The following is a 16280-nucleotide window of genomic DNA, read 5'->3' as shown; positions in this document are numbered from 1 at the left end:
CAGCATTCTCTTCTCCAAGGAAAACAGTCCTAACTTCTCCAATCTATCTTCATGACTGAAATTCCTCCTTACTGGAACCATTCTCGTGAATCTCTTCTGTACTCTCTAATGCCCTCACGTCTTTTCTCAAGTGCGATGCCCACAATACTCCAGCTGAGGACGAACTAGTGTCTTATACAAGTTCAACATAACTTCCTTGCTCTTGTACTCTATGCCCCTATTAATAAAGCCCAGGATACTGTATGCTTTATTAACTGCTCTCTCAACCTGTCCTGCCACCTTCAATGACTTATGCACATATTCACCTAGGTCCCTCTGCTCCTGCACCCCCTTTAGAATTGTTCCTTTTGTTTTATATTGTTTCTCCACGTTCTTCCTACCAAAATGAATCACTTCACATTTCTCTGCATTGAACTTCATCTGCCACCTGTCTGCCTATTCCACCATCTTGTCTATGTCATTTTGAAGTTCTACACTATCCTCCTCACAGTTCACAATGCTTCCAAGTTTCGTATCATCTGCAAACTTTGAAACTGTGCCCTGTACACCAAGGTCTAGGTCATTAATATACATCAGGAAAAGCAAGGATCCCAACACTGATCACTGGGGAACTTCACTACAAACCTTCCTCCAGCCCGAAAAACATCCATTAAAAACTACTCTTTGTTTCAATTTAGGATTGTCAGTAGGGCTCACAGGGAAGTGTTGATGTCCAAAGTGACCTGGGTGTCCTTGTTCATGAGTCACTAAAAGCTAGTATGCACGTACAGCAAGCAATTAAGACAAATGGTATGTTGGCCTTCATGGCAAGGGGATTGGAGTACAGGAGTAAAGATGTCTTGCTTCAATTGTATAAAGCTTTGATGAGACTGCACCTGGGGTATTGTGTACAATTTTGGTCTCCTTATCTAAGGAAGGATATACTTGTCATAGAGGGAGTGCAACGGAGGTTCACCGGACTAGTCCCTAGGATGGCGGCTTTGTCTTATGAAGAGAGATTGCAGAAACTGGGCCTGTATTCTCTAGAGTTTCAAAGAATGACAGGCAATATCATTGAAACTTACAAAATTCTTACAGGGTGTGACAAGATAGATGTGGACATGATGTTTTCTCTGGTTTATGAGTCTACAAGGGGATACACTGTCAGAATAAGGGACAAGCCATTTAAGACTGAGATGAGGAGGAATTTATTTTTCAAAGGGAGGTAAATCTGTGGAATTCTGTACCCCAGAGGGTAGTGGAAGCTCAATTATTGAGCATGTTCAAGACAGAAATCGATAGATTTCTGAATACTATTGACATCAAGGGATATGGGGATAGTGGGGAAAAATGGCTTAGAGGTAGATGATCAGCCATGATCTGTTTGAATGGCGGAGCAGGCTCGATGGGCCGAATGACCCACTCCTGCTCCTGTTTCCTATGACAACATGTCTCTACTTTCAGCAATACTTTAATTATCTTAAACATGAATTCGATCTTCCCTTCATCTACATTCAAGGGAATACAAGCCTCATCAATGCAATTTATTCTCATAATTTAACCCTTTCTGGTGAATTTGCGCTACACCTGCTCCAAGGCCACCTGCTGTGGCGTCGTGCCCAGAACCAAATGCAGTATTACAGACAGTCTCACCAGAGCTCGATGTAACTGTAGCATAACTTTCACTCCTTTGTATTCCAACCCTCTTGATATAAAGGCCAACATTCCATTTGCCTTTTTAATTATTTTTGTACCTGTGCACTGTCTTAGCAATTTTTGTAGTTGGACCCTGAAATCTGTCTGATCTTCCAATGTTCCTAGCTTCTTCTTACTCTTCAGAAATTAAAGGAGGTTATTTTCATCTGCCCAATGCCCCACTCACACTGAAAAATGTGGCAGTAGGCAGTTGAAAATTAAGATAACTGCTCATTCATCACAGAAGCCTGTGTTGAAACCGATGGAAGCCATTTTAAAATACTTCATTTGAGCTCTTAAGCTATTCTTAGGACCCCGACAGAACTCTGAAGCACCAGCGAGCAGAGTATGTATTTCATGTGCTGGACATAAAGGAGCCCCAGAGTCCTTAAAGAGACCACTGCAAGCTGCTCCAAAAAACAGGAACAAAAGTGTGGTGCTGTTGAATTTTGTAGGTACAGGAGTAGTTTTAATACTCCTCCTAGCTCCATAAAAACCTTCCCACCCATTGCCAATTGCCCTCCCCAACCCCTTGAAGGGAACACGGCAGGCTTTGTATAAAGCTGTTTTAAACATATCTTGGTGCTGTGTGAAAGCAATACCTGAGAGCCAATGGTGCTCAACTGTGCTATGGTTTTGAGCCTCTTGGGATTGTAGTGATTTTACGCTCAGGACATGTGATGTGGCTGGATACAAAGGTCACATGATTAGCTATGCAGTTTGCTTTGGGCTTCACCTTGACCCCTGTCTTTTGGGTTCTTTGAAATGGTCCTGTGTCTTCATAGGAATGTGATGCTCATCAGTATCCTTCCATTTACAGTAGAATACAAGAGAACTGAGTCCGCATGTTCACGAGCTAGCAGCTGACCGCTGCAGTTTTCACTCCCCAGTCAGATGCCACTTTCACTTCTGATTCCTCCTGCATCATGAGAGTAATTAATGAAGCAGTGCCACATATGTAATCATGGGTAGACGGTGGCGTAGTGGTATTATCACTGGACTAGTAACCCAGAGACCCAGGGTATTTGTCTGGGGACATGGGTTCGAATCCCACCACAGCAGAAGATGGAATTTGAATTTAATGAATAAAAAAATCTGGAATTAAAAAGCTAGTCTAATGATGGCCATGAAACCATTGTCAATTGTTGTAAAAACCCATCTGGTTCACTAATGTCCTTTTGGGAAGGAAATCTGCTGTCCTTACCTGGTCTGGCCATGTGACTCCAGACCCACAGCAATGTGGTTAACTCTTACATGCCCTGTGAAATGGCCTAGCAAGCCACTCAGTTGTACCTAACCGCCACGAAGTCAATAAAAAGGAATGAAACTGGACGGACCACCCAGCATCGACCTAGGCAACGGAAACGACAATGGCAAACCCAGCCCTGTCGACCCTGCAAAGTCCTCCTTTCTAACATCTGGGGGCTTGTGCCAAAGTTGGGAGAGCTGTCCCACAGACTAGTCAAGCAACAGCCTGACATAGTCATACTCATGGAATCATACCTTACAGATAATGTCCCAGACACTGCCATCACCATCCCCGGGTATGTCCTGTCCCACCAGCAGGACAGACCCACCAGATGTGGTGGCACAGTGGTATACAGTAGGGAGGGAGTTGCCCTGGGAGTCCTCAACATCGACTCTGGACCCCATGAAATCTCATGGCATCAGGTCAAACAGGGGCAAGGTAACCTCCTACTGATTACCACCTACCGCCCTCCCTCAGCTGATGACTCAGTACTCCACCATGTTGAACACCACTTAGAGGAAGCACTGAGGGTGGCAAGGGCACAAAATGTACTCTGGGTGGGGGACTTCAATGTCCATCACCAAGAGTTGCTCAGTCGCACCACTACTGACCGAGCTGGCCGTGTCCTGAAGGACATAGCTGCTAGACTGGGTCGGTGGCAGGTGGTGGGGGAACCAACACGAGGGAAAAACATACTTGACCTAGTCCTCACCAATCTGTCTGCCGCAGATGCTTCTGTCCATGACAGTATTAGTAGGAGTGACCACCGCATAGTCCTTGTGGAGACGATCCACATTGATGCAATGTGGAAAATTGGCCAGTTATGTCCTGTACACAAAAATCCCGCCTTCACATTGAGGATACTGTCCATTGTGTTGTGTGGCACTATCACCGTGCTAAATGGGATAGATTTCGACCAGATCTAGTGACGCAAACCTGGGCATCCATGAGGTGCTGTGGGCCATCAGCAGCAGCAGAATTGTACTCAAACACAATCTGTAACCTCAAAGCCTGGCATATCCCCCACTCTACCATTCCCATCAAACCAGGAGATCAACCCTGGTTCAATGAAGAGTGCAGGAGGGCATGCCAGGAGCAGCACCAGGCATACCTCAAAATGAGATGTCAACCTGGTGAAGCTACAACCCAAGACTACTTGCATGCCAAAGTGCGTACGCAGCATGGGATAGACAGAGCTAAGCGATCCCATAACCAACGGATCAAATCTAAGCTCTGCAGTCCTGCCACATCCAGCCGTGAATGTTGGTGGACAATTAAACAACTAACTGGAGGAGGTGGCTCCACAAATATCCCCATCCTCAATCAACATCAGTGCGAAAATAAGGCTGAAGCATTTGCAACAATCTTCAGCCAGAAGTGCCGAGTTGATGATCCATCTCAGCCTCCTCCTGAAGTCCCCAACATCACAGATGCCAGACATCAGCCAATTCGATTCACTCCACATATCAAGAAATGACTGAAGGCACTGGATACTGCAAAAGCTATGGGCCCTGACAATATTCTGGCAATAGTACTGAAGACCTGTGCTCCAGAACTTGCCAAGCCCCTAGCCAAGCTGTTCCAGTACAGCTACAACACTGGCATCTACCCTGCAATGTGGAAAATTGGCCAGTTATGTCCTGTACACAAAAAGCAGAACAAGTCCAACCCGGCCAATTACCGCCTCATCAGCCTACTCTCAATCATCAGTAAAGTGATGGAAGGTGTCATCAACAGTGCCATCAAGCGGCACTTGCTTAGCAATAACCTGCTCAGTGACGCTCAGTTTGGGTTCCGACAGGGCCACTCAGCTCCTGACCTCATTCCAGCCTTGGTTCAAACATGGACAAAAGAGCTGAAATCCAGAGGTGAGGTGAGAGTGACTGCCCTTGACATCAAGGCAGCATTTGACCGAGTATGGCATCAAGGAGCCCTAGCAAAACTGAGGTCAATGGGAATCAGGGGGAAAACCCTCCGCTGGCTGGAGTCATACCTAGTGCAAAGGAAGATGGTTGTGGTTGTTGGACGTCAATCATCTGAGCTCCAGGACATCACTGCAAGAGTTCCTCAGGGTAGTGTCCTAGGCCCAACCATCTTCAGCTGCTTCATCAATGACCTTCCTTCAATCATAAGGTCAGAAGTGGGGATGTTCGCTGATGATTGCATAATGTTCAGCACCATTCGTGAATCCTCAGATACTGAAGCAGTCCATGTAGAAATGCAGCAAGACCTGGACAATATCCAGGCTTGGGCTGATAGGTGGCAGGTAACATTCGCGCCACACAAGTGCCAGGCAATGACCATCTCCAACAAGAGAGAATCTAACCATCTCCCCTTGACATTCAACGGCATTACCATCGCTGAATCCCCCACTATCAACATCCTGGGGGCTACCATGGACAAGAAACTGGAGTAGCCATATAAATACCGTGGCTACAAGAGCAGGTCAGAGGCTAGGAATCCTGAGGCGAGTAACTCATCTCCTGACTCCCCAAAGCCTGTCCACCATCTACAAGGCACAAGTCAGGAGTGTGATGGAATACTCTCCACTTGCCTGGATGGGTGCAGCTCCAACAACACTCAAGAAGCTCAACACCATCCAGGACAAAGCAGCCCACTTGATTGGCACCCCATCTACAAACATTCACTTCCTCCACCACCGACGCACAGTGGCAGCAGTGTGTACCATCTACAAGATGCACTGCAGCAATGCACCAAGGCTCCTTAGACAGCACCTTCCAAACCCACGACCTCTACCAACTAGAAGGACAAAGGCAGCAAATGCATGGGAACACCACCACCTGCAAGTTCCCCTCCAAATCACACACCATCCTGACTTGGAACTATATCACCGTTCCTTCACTGTCCCTGGGTCAAAATCCTGGAACTCCATTCCTAACAGCACTGTGGGTATACCTACCCCAAATGGACTGCAGCGGTTCAAGAAGGCAGCTCACCACCACCTCCTCAAGGGCAATTAAGGATGGGCAATAAATGCTGGCCTGGCCAGTGACGCCTACATCCCATGAATGAAAAAAAAGACTGCACAAAAGGATAAGGTAGCTCACCTTGACTGCTCTGCTGAGATTGTTAAACTTCTTCCTGCACCATACGAGCCCTGAAAGTCAAGGAGGTGGCACTCATTGCCACAATTAACTATTTAAAAAATGCACCATATTCTTGACAGATCTCAGTGCCCTGACACCAAACAAATCATTCTTCTTGCTCCATATCTCTATTACAGTCCCAGCTCCATAAAGTTTTCCATGCAGTTCTTTAATCTGGCTGCATTCCTTGTCACCAAGATTGCCTGCTTCCTCCAGTGCTGTTGCCCTATTAAGCAGCAAGTTTTATATCTTTATAGTGCACCATATCGCTCTCACCCAGGTGTTTTCCAGCCCCTACACATCTCTCCCCCTCTTAATACCAGAGTCATTGCAAGCTTTATTGTTGTGGCTCAGTGGTAGCACTCTTGCCTGAGTCTGCAGGTTGTGGGTTCAAGCCCCACTTTAGAGACTGGAGTACGTAATCTAGGCCGACACTTTGAAGCAGTACTGAGAACGCGCAACACTATAAGAGGTACTGTCCTTCAGTTCAGACATTAAAACAAGGCCCTGTCTTCCCACTCGGGTGGATATAAAGGAGCCCACAGTGCTACTGGAAGAGCAGGGGAGTTCTCCCATTTATCTCACTAACAGCATCACTAACAAAATTTATTTTTGCTGTTTGTGGGAAGCTGTTGTGTGCAAATTGGCTACCATGTTTCCGACATTACAATAGTGACTGCACTTCAAAAATGCTCCATTGGCTGTAAAGTACTTTGGAGCATCCTGAAATTGTGAAAGGACTATACAAATGCAAGTTCTTCACTTACAAAGCCTGCACACCTCTGGCCATATAATTTGGCTGACCCTGTAATTCACATCAGGGTCAGTACCAATACCTATAGGTAGGTGGAAATTCCAATCTTCCTCCTTTCCAAAGGCTCTTTTGCACCATTGGAATTAGAATCCCATGTTTCTCAGACGAAAAACTGTAGCAATCATTTGCAATTCAGTGTAATCTATAAACTTAAGACAACTCTAAATTTTAATGCATTGTAAGTTTGTCTTGTGCAGATTTTAAGAACTTTGTATGATTACTAATTTGTACTCCAAATATATTCCTTCAGCAGATCAAGTAAAAAGGTATTGAAAACTTGCAGTTCACCTTTAACTGCACACAAAAATGACAATGCAGAGTAGCTTTGGTAGCATAGTGGTTATGTTGCTGGACTAGTCATAGAATGGTTACAGCACAGAAAGTGACCATTCAGCCTATCATGTCCATGCTGGATCTCTGCCAGAGCAATTCAACTAGTCCCACTCACCAGGCCTTTCCCTGTAGATCTGCAAATTCCCTTTTGAAAGTCCCTATTGGATCTGCCTCCACACTCACAGTGCAGTCCAGATCCTAGCCACCTACAGCATAAAGTAGATTTTCCTTCTGTCACCACTGGATCTTTTACCAATCACCTTAAAACAGTGTCCCATTCTGGCAATGAAAACAATTTCTCTGTATCTACTCTGTCTAGACCCATGATTTTGAGCACTTCTACCAGATCTCCTTTCAACCTTCTCCAAAGAGAACCACCCCAGCTTCTCCAATTTATCCACATAACTGAAGTCCCTCATCCCTAGAACCATTCTCATAAATCTTTACTGCACCCTCTTTAAAGCCTTCACATCCTTTATAAAGTGTGGAGCCCAGAATTGGATTCTCCAGTTGAGGCTGAACCAGAGTTTTATAAAGGTTAATCTAAACTTCCTTGCTTTTGACTCTTTGCCTTTATTTATAAAATTCAGGATCCCTTTGCCTTTTTAACCACTTTCCTCAACTTGCCTTTCCATGTTCAATGATTTGTGCACATATACTCCCATGTCTCTGTTCCTGCACTCCCTTTAGAATTGTACCCTTTATTTCACATTGCCTCTTCTCGTTGTTCTTGCCAAAATATAGCACTTCATATTTCTCTGCATTAAATTTCATTGGCCACGCGTCAGCCCATTCCACCAGCCTATGTCCTTTTGAAGTCTCATCATTATCTTCCTCACAATTCATAATGCTTCCAAGTTGTGTCATTTGCAAATATTGAAATTGTGCCCTGCACACCCAAGTCTGGGTCATTAATATAGATCAAGAAAAGCAGTGGTCCTAGTACCGATCCCAGGGGACCCGACTGTATACCTTGCTGCAGTCCGAAGTAGTACCATTCACCACTACTCTGTTTCCTGTCACTTAGCCAACTTTGTATCTATGCTGCCACTTTCTCTTTTATTCCATTAGCTTCAACTTTGCTGGAAAGCTTATGTGGCACTTTATCAAAGACATTTTGGAAGTCCATATACACCACATCATCTGCATAATCCTCATCAAAATACTCAATCAAGTTAATTGAGATTTGTATTTAACAAATTCGTGCTGGCTATCCCTAAATAATCCACACTTGTCCAAGTGACTGTTAATTTTGTCCTGGATTATCATCTCTAAAAGCTTTCCCGTGAGAGGTTAAACTGATTGCCCTGTATTTGCTGGGTTTATCCTTACAGCGTTTTTTGAACAAGAGTGCAACATTTGCAATTCTCCAGCCCTCTTGCACTGCCCCTGTATCTGAGGATTTGAAGATTATGGCTAGTACTTCTGCAATTTTCACCCTTACTTCTCTCAACATCCTTGGATGCATTCCATCCTGTCTTGTTGATCTATACATTTTTAAGTACAACCAGCCTAATAGGTACTAATATTTAGTACCCAGTCCTGCCCTTTTGTGATCCAGGTCTCCATTACGGCACATCATATTCCCATGTGGTTATTTGTGTCTGCAGCTCACCAATCTTACTTATTACACTTTGTGCATTTATGTACATGCACTGTATACCTAGTTTAGAGCGTACTTCATTCTCTTAGTCTGACCCCACCTAATACCTGACTTTTTTTTTACCCTAGTGCTAGCTGCCTCTCCTAATCCTTTATGTACCTTGTTTATCCTTCCTAATGCTACATCCTGTTCCCATACTCCCTACCAAGTTAGTTTAAACCCTCCCCAAGAGCACTAGAAAACTGCCCCATGTGGACATTGGTCCTGGCTGTGTTCAGGAATCCAGAGACCCAAGTTTAAGTTGGTGAATTTAAATTCAATTAATTGCAAAAACCTGGAATAAAAAGTTGGCATCAGTAATAGTAACCATGAAACAACCAGATTGTTGTAAAAACCCATCTGGTTCACTCATGTTCTCCAGGATGGAAATCTGCTGTCCTTACCCGGTCTGATCTATACGTGACTTCAGATCCACAGCAATGTGGCTGACTCTTAAGTGCCCTCTGAAATGGCCTAGCAAGCCACTCAGTTGCATTCAAGGCAGCTCACTACTATTTTATTACTCTTATTTATTATTTACTATTACTTAAAAATATTACTAATTTAAGGGCAATTAGGGATGGGCAATAAATTCCAGCCTTGCCAATGATGCCCACATCCTGTGAATGAACAAAAATAAAACAGTTCCAACCTTGAAAATGTGAGACACCCACATGAAGGAAGGCTTTATAAAATGAGTAATGCTCGCGAACACTTTATTACACAAATTACATTCAGTGACCGAAAATAGTGTTCTGACAATATAACAATTTGCCCTCCTGCCCCCATTCCTGGAATTTTAGTTGACATTTACTTTGAATACATCAAAAATGATTTTTGCTGTAAATACAGAATCCCTTTCTCTGTATATACAATTTTCTCTTCAGTAAACAGGACAGTTATAGACAGAAACTAAGACAAAAAGTTACAGCCTTGCTTCCCTTTTGTAGCATAATTGGACTACAGTAGACTGAGGATGCTTGATAGAAAAGGCACAATCTTAGTTGCACACTGGAAATATCAAACTAAAGTGCCTGACAGGACAGTAGCCAAATGCTACAGCTCAAGCAGAGAAAAGTGACTTGATTCACCAACACAGGTTTATAGCTCCAGCAAAGTAAGGCAGTAACAATTAAAGAATATTCATTATGGCCCAAAGCAGTAGATTTTGCTTCAGTATTCAGACAATACCTGGTTCAGAGAATAAAACCTAGTTGATTGTTTAGATATGGTAGCAAAAGCATGATACGAAACTCTCCACAAATAAATAAAAACATACATGTTGTATAGCCAAACAGATTAGTACAATTACTATTAAATACACATCCTGAATACATCTGTTTTAGGGAAACAAAATGTGAACTCAATATATTGTCATCATTATCAGAGCAAATTGGAATCAGCATATTTCAAGAGGACGAGGTGGTGGGTGCAAGTGGTGGTGCAGAATACTCTTCTGTTTCCGAATCAGTGCCTTCCTCATCATCTTTCTCTTGATCACTTCCTTCTGTACTCAATCTGTCAAAACCTTTTCGACTGTAACCCCTGTGGCTTGCAAAGAAATTCCCCAAGTTTAGTCCTCGGCTGCTTTTTCCTGTCAAAAATAAAATATTTTGATTTCCTCAGACTATGCAAAGCATAAGAAAATTTTTTAGATTCACTGTCTATTGTCCATCATTGTTTAGATCATTGCCTCAGGTGCGTAATCTTTTGGCAGCAATCATTTCATGTCAAAAAAGACATTACCACCAAATTTTCACGATGCATGTCTTAATTAAGCCGCGGAGTTTGGACATTTACTGGTCAATCTAACAAATCCATTCTTGCTGATCAAAAATCAGCAATGCTGCTGCGACATTACCATTACATTCTGGGACCTGTGCATGTTGGAGACAGCAATAATTGTGGAAATGATTCTGCCTTCATTTTACAATTGCCTTACCCCTAAGCCTCCCCAAGATTCCTCCTGATGATTGTATTGACTCCAATTTGCTGTCAGGATCCTCTATAAAGACAAAATAATGCGCGTCAGACTGCAGTTTCTGGGAAACAAATAAATCCTCCAAAAATATACTAATTAAAATAACAGCTCACAAATTAAGCCCCACAAAAAACCCATAAAATTCAGGAGGAACTTTTTTTTTTATTTAAAGGATGGGAAGTCTGTGGAACAGATTACCAGCATGGGTGGTGGAACAAGAAACCTTAATGAGTTTCAAGGAATCAGGATTCTGGTCAATAAATGGGATTCAAGGTTACCAACAATGTACCAAGGCAATTACTGTGGATAGATGGACCAAAGGCCTTCTCCCACCTGAAAATGTTACAAAATAGTCCCTGGTCAACTTCACTATGTTTAGATGTAGAGTGAAGCTCCTTTTACTCTGTTCAGAAAATGTTCTTCAGTCCCATGTCTCAATCTTTAAACAAAATCCTGTACTGGATCTGTGTAAGATTTTCAATGTTCCACACCAGCCATTTTGAGAGACACTGCTGAATTTATGAACAATTGGCCCTAGAAACTGAAATAAGATTTAACCTGGGGTCATTCCAGACAGGGAAGACTTTCATCTCATCAGTCTCAGCTGTATCTGAACTCAAGTCCAAAAGGGGATAGGCCATTGTGACACTCAGTCTCTTCAATGTCTATATTGCCATACCATTAAAACTGCGTATAAACTTGATGCATTTTGTGTACAACAAACACGTGTATTACAGTTTATTGACTAAAGTAAATAAAGTTAATACAATCACAAAGTTTGAACTTGCTTATAAGTTCTAGTTCAAAGAAAGAATTTACATCATGAATCATATTCTGTACCTCCATATATCTTGCCCTTTCGCCAGTGGATGAAGACTCCAATTCCCACTAACATCACAACAGGAATAATGAGCAGTAATGTAATAAGGACAGGAGAAACTGCAGTACTTGACTGTTTGAGAACACTCTTGCTTTTATGCTTCTCCAACACATCAGGTGTTCCCAACTTGCCTTCTATTTCTGCTTCTAGGAATGTTTCAGTTGCTTAAAATTGAAAAAGTAATAAGAATGGTCATTATTAACTATTGCAATCTAAGTAATTTATTAGAATTCAAGTTTGCTCCAAATAATTTTGATACAAACTTCCTAAATCTAGCTTTTAGTGCATAAATTTGTTTCAATAAGCAACAGAACCAATAATTAGTTAAAACTTGCCTATTGATATTACTGTATGACTTTCTTTTACTAATTTTAAAAAATTGCATTTATATAGCACCTTTCATAACCACAGGGCGTCACAAAATACTTTACAACCAATGAAGTACTTTTCAAGTGCAGTAACTGTTGTAATGTAGGAAACATGTCAGCCAGTATGCATACAGCAAACTCTCACAAACAGCAATGTGATAATGACCAAATAATCTGTTTTTGTGATACAGAGAGGGATAAATATTGGCCAGGACACTGGGGATAACTCCCCTCTCCTAAAATAGACCAGCTTAATTTTTTTTGCAATGAAACACTTGCCCTAAAATATGTTACAGACGTACTTACCATCTATTTCATGCATCTCCATGCCAGGCCCAGCTTTCTTTACTGAACGGTGCTCAGCTTCTGAAATTAAATTAAAAAATGTTCCTATACAAAAATATGACTTCAGAGGTTGCAGGGCGAAAACTTCTAAAGGGAAGTTACAGAATCTTCCTCAAATCCCTCAGTTATAAAGATAGATATCTATATGCTTACTACAAACATCAATATTATTTCACCTGTTCATGTCCAAATCACATATAAATGAAAAACAAAACATATGTGGATCATTCAAGCAATGATTTACTGATCATGATAACGTGCTCATAAGACTAATGGACCAAGGAAATCCTGACATCATTACTTAATCTCAGATTGATTTGACCTCTTCCCTGCCACCCTGAAAAATGTGTTGTACGAACATAAAGCAGAAAAATATTCCACGTTCTCTGAATGACACCAAGGTGTAATTCTAGGTTGCCTCCCAAGAAAGCATGCATATGAAACTATTAAGTTTCACTGGTGTTTGAAAAATATCTTATGTGCCAAATTAACAAACTACCTTTATATAATGCCTTTGATATAGATCCAAGGCATAATCAGACAAAAAAGAAAATATGGAGAAATTCCAGATTGTGGGATCAAAGAGGCTGAAGTCATAGCCGACAATGGTTGGGAGACTGCAGAAGAAGTTGGAGTCAGAGGAACACAAAGTCAGGTAGTGGGGCTATAGTGTTGGAAAAGGTTACAGAAAGGGAGGAACGAGGCTATGGAGTGATTTAAACAGTCCCACTGAGCTGGACAATGGAGGAGGTTGTTTGAAAGAGGATGGTGCGGTTAACTGTCAAAGGCTTTAGAGGCAAAGAGGATGAGGAGGAAAAGAACACCACACTCTATCACAGTGGATGTGGTTTTTGACTTCGATTCAGGCAATTTCAGTGTTATGGCACTGAGCTGATTGGGAGATCTAAATATGGAAACACACGAAAGATGAAGAACTGGCAAACAATAGCATGTGCAAGGACGTTGAAGGGGAAAGGAAGATTAGAGTTGAGGCATTAGTTAGCAAGAACAGAGGGGTCGAGGGTAGGTTTTGAGAATAGGGGGATGTTCTTATGGAGGCAGAGGACATGGCTAAAGTACAAAATGAGTACTTTCTATCTGTCTTAAGTAGTGAAAAGGATGCTACCAATCTACTAGTAAAGGAGGAGGATAGTGATATTGGATAGGGTAAAAATAGATAAAGAGGAGATACTTAGAAGGCTGCCAGTCCTCAAAGTAGAAAAGTCACCCTGTTCGGGTAGGATGCATCCTAGGTTACTGAGGGAAGTAAGGGTGGAAATTGCAGCGGCTCTGGTCACAATCTTCTAATCATGTTGGACCAAATGGCTGCCTTCTGTGCTGTATCATTTATAAATCTATGAAATCAGGAATGGTAACCCTGTAATACTGGCTTCTCCACTACACTGCTGAGATAAATGAACACAAATCAAAGATGACACCACAGTTTCAGAACTGAGATCAATTCTAGAAACAGGATTCTTTTTATTGGATCCATCATATTTTCATGGAGGGCATATTCATTTTTAAAAATACTGGTGCTGTTTGTACAGTTAATGGAAACACATTGCTGCCTGGCAGCACTAAATTACATCATCAGCCCTTCCAAATTTTCTGTTATAGAATAAAATCAGAGGGAATTCTATGGTAAATTTTTAAATCCAAAAATCAGAATTTTGAATTTGACATTCCTGAAAAAGTGCACCTGGCATGAGTAGAACACTTTTAAGAGGTAAAGTGAAGAGGAAAATAAGACTAGTAAAGAATATAAGAACAGAATGGCAATTAACATAAAAGGGGACGCAAAGATATTCTACCTGCATGTAAATGGTGAGCGGGTAGTAAGAGTGGGGCCTATTAAGGACAAAGAGGATGATATATGCTGAGAGGCGCAGGGCAAGACTAAAATAGTTAATGAGTACTTTGTATCTGTGTTTACGAAGAGGATGCTGACAAAATATCAGTAGAAATGGACATGGTAGAGGTAATGGATGGGGTGAAAACGGAGTAGGAATGAACATAAATAAAAACAAGAAATGCTGGAACCACTCAGCAGGTCTGGCAGCATCTGTGAAAAGAGAAGCAGAGTTAACGTTTCGGGTCAGTGACCCTTCTTCGGAAGTTCCGAAGAAGGGTCACTGACCCGAAACGTTAACTCTGCTTCTCTTTTCACAGATGCTGCCAGACCTGCTGAGTGTTTCCAGCATTTCTTGTTTTTATTTCAGATTTCCAGCATCCGCAGGATTTTGCTTTTAGAGTAGGAATGAACAGTTGCTTTTCCATCAGGGAAGTATATAATGGTATTCCCTAGGGGTCAGTATTAGGCTCACTGCTCTTTTTCATATATATTAATGACCTGGACTTGGGTAAACGGGGGCGGGGGGGGTGCAGTAAACAGTGTATAAATTTCAAAGTCTGCAGCAGATGCAAAACTTGGAAATGTAGTAAACAATGAGGAAGATGGTCATACACTTCAAGAGGACATAGAAAGATTGGTGGAATGGGCAGACACATGGGAGATGAAATTTAACGCAGAGAAGTGTGAAGTGATACATTTTGGTCGGAAGAATGACGAGAGGCAATATAAACTAAATGGTACAATATTAAAGGGCATGCAGGAACATACAGACCTGGGGGGCTATATACACAGGAATCTTTGAAGATGGCAAGACAAGTTGAGAAGGCTGTTAAAAAATATGGGATCCTTGGTTTTATTAATAGAGGAAGAGTACAGAAGGAAGGAAATTATGCTAAACCTTTATGAGACACTAGTTTAGTCCTCAGCTGAAGTATTGTGTTCAATTCTGGGAACCACAGTTTAGGAAGGTAAAGAAATTTACTAGGATGGTACCAAGATCAGGGACTTCAGTTATGTGAAGACACTGGAGCAGCTGGGGTTCTTCTCCTTAGAGCAGAGAAGGTTCAGAGGAGATTTGATATAAGTGTTCAAAATAATGAATAGTTTTTGATGGGAAAGGAGGAAAAATTGTTTCCAGAAGGGTCACTAACCAGAGGACAGATTTCAGGTGATTGGCAAAAGGATCATAGGCGGCATGAGGAAACACTTTTTTTCACAATGAGTTGTTGTAATTTGGATTGCACTGCCTGAAAAGGTGGTGGAAGCAGATTTAAATAGTAACTATCAAAACAGAACTAGACAATGAAAGAGAAAAAAATTACAAGGTTACACTGAAAGAGCAGGACAGTGGGACTTATTGGATAGCTCTACCAAAGATGAGTCATAGTAAATTATTGTTTTTCAGATTGGAGGATGGTAGACAGTGGTGTTCCCCAAGGGTCAGCGTTAGAACCACTGTTTTTTTGATGTATATAAATGAAATAGAGAAAAATTTCTAAATTTGTCGATGATGCCAAACTTAGAGGTGTGACAAACAGTGAGGATGATACCATTTGACTGTAACAGGACATAGATAGACTAGGCAGAATGAGCAGACAAGTGGCAGATGAAATTTGATAAAGAGAAATGTGAGGTGATGCATTTTGGCAGAAGGGATAGGGAGAGACAATATTGACTTAATGGCACAGTTCTAAAGATTGTGCAGGGACAAAAGATCATTGAAAGCAGCAGGACATATCGAGAGAGTAATTTGCTAAGTATATAGGACCTTGGGCTTCATAAATAGAGGTACTGAGTACAAAAACAGGGAAGTTATGCTGAACCTTTATAAAGATCTGGTTAGGCCACAGCTCGAGAACGGCATCCAATTCCAGTTACCACACTTTAGGAAGGATGCAAGGGTCCTTGAGAGGGTGCAGAAAAGATCTACCAGCATGGTTCCAGGGATGATGGATTTTAGCTACAAGATTAGGTTGGAGAAGCTGGGGTTGTTCTCCTTGGAGCAAAGGAGATTGAGGAGAAGATTTGCTAG

The 16280-nt window shown here is 41.9% G+C and overlaps 1 protein-coding gene and 1 long non-coding RNA gene across 10 annotated transcripts in view; one reads left to right on the top strand and one right to left on the bottom strand.

Annotated features, from left to right (window-relative positions):
- LOC137369113 (uncharacterized) overlaps positions 1 to 16280 on the top strand; it is a 56706-nt gene that overhangs the window by 31256 nt on the left and 9170 nt on the right. The window lies entirely within an intron of this gene.
- The window catches only part of pam (peptidylglycine alpha-amidating monooxygenase), a 322861-nt gene continuing 316053 nt past the window's right edge, over positions 9473 to 16280 (bottom strand). For 7 of the 9 annotated variants that reach the window (XM_068029768.1, XM_068029766.1, XM_068029773.1 and 4 more), the window contains 4 exons: positions 12355 to 12414; positions 11641 to 11844; positions 10762 to 10824; positions 9473 to 10413 (listed from right to left, as the gene is read on the bottom strand). In XM_068029768.1, the coding sequence (XP_067885869.1) occupies positions 10229 to 10413; positions 10762 to 10824; positions 11641 to 11844; positions 12355 to 12414 (512 nt within the window). In that variant the 3' untranslated portion in view covers positions 9473 to 10228. The remainder of the gene's footprint in view (positions 10414 to 10761; positions 10825 to 11640; positions 11845 to 12354; positions 12415 to 16280) is intronic. The other 2 variants (XM_068029771.1, XM_068029775.1) reach the window with 1 other exon arrangement.

The sequence above is a fragment of the Heterodontus francisci genome, chromosome 4 (assembly GCF_036365525.1).
Source record: "Heterodontus francisci isolate sHetFra1 chromosome 4, sHetFra1.hap1, whole genome shotgun sequence".
NCBI classification, from domain to species: Eukaryota; Metazoa; Chordata; class Chondrichthyes; order Heterodontiformes; family Heterodontidae; genus Heterodontus; species Heterodontus francisci.
Note: the sequence above shows the minus strand (reverse complement) of the source record. Positions and strands in the feature narration are given on the sequence as shown.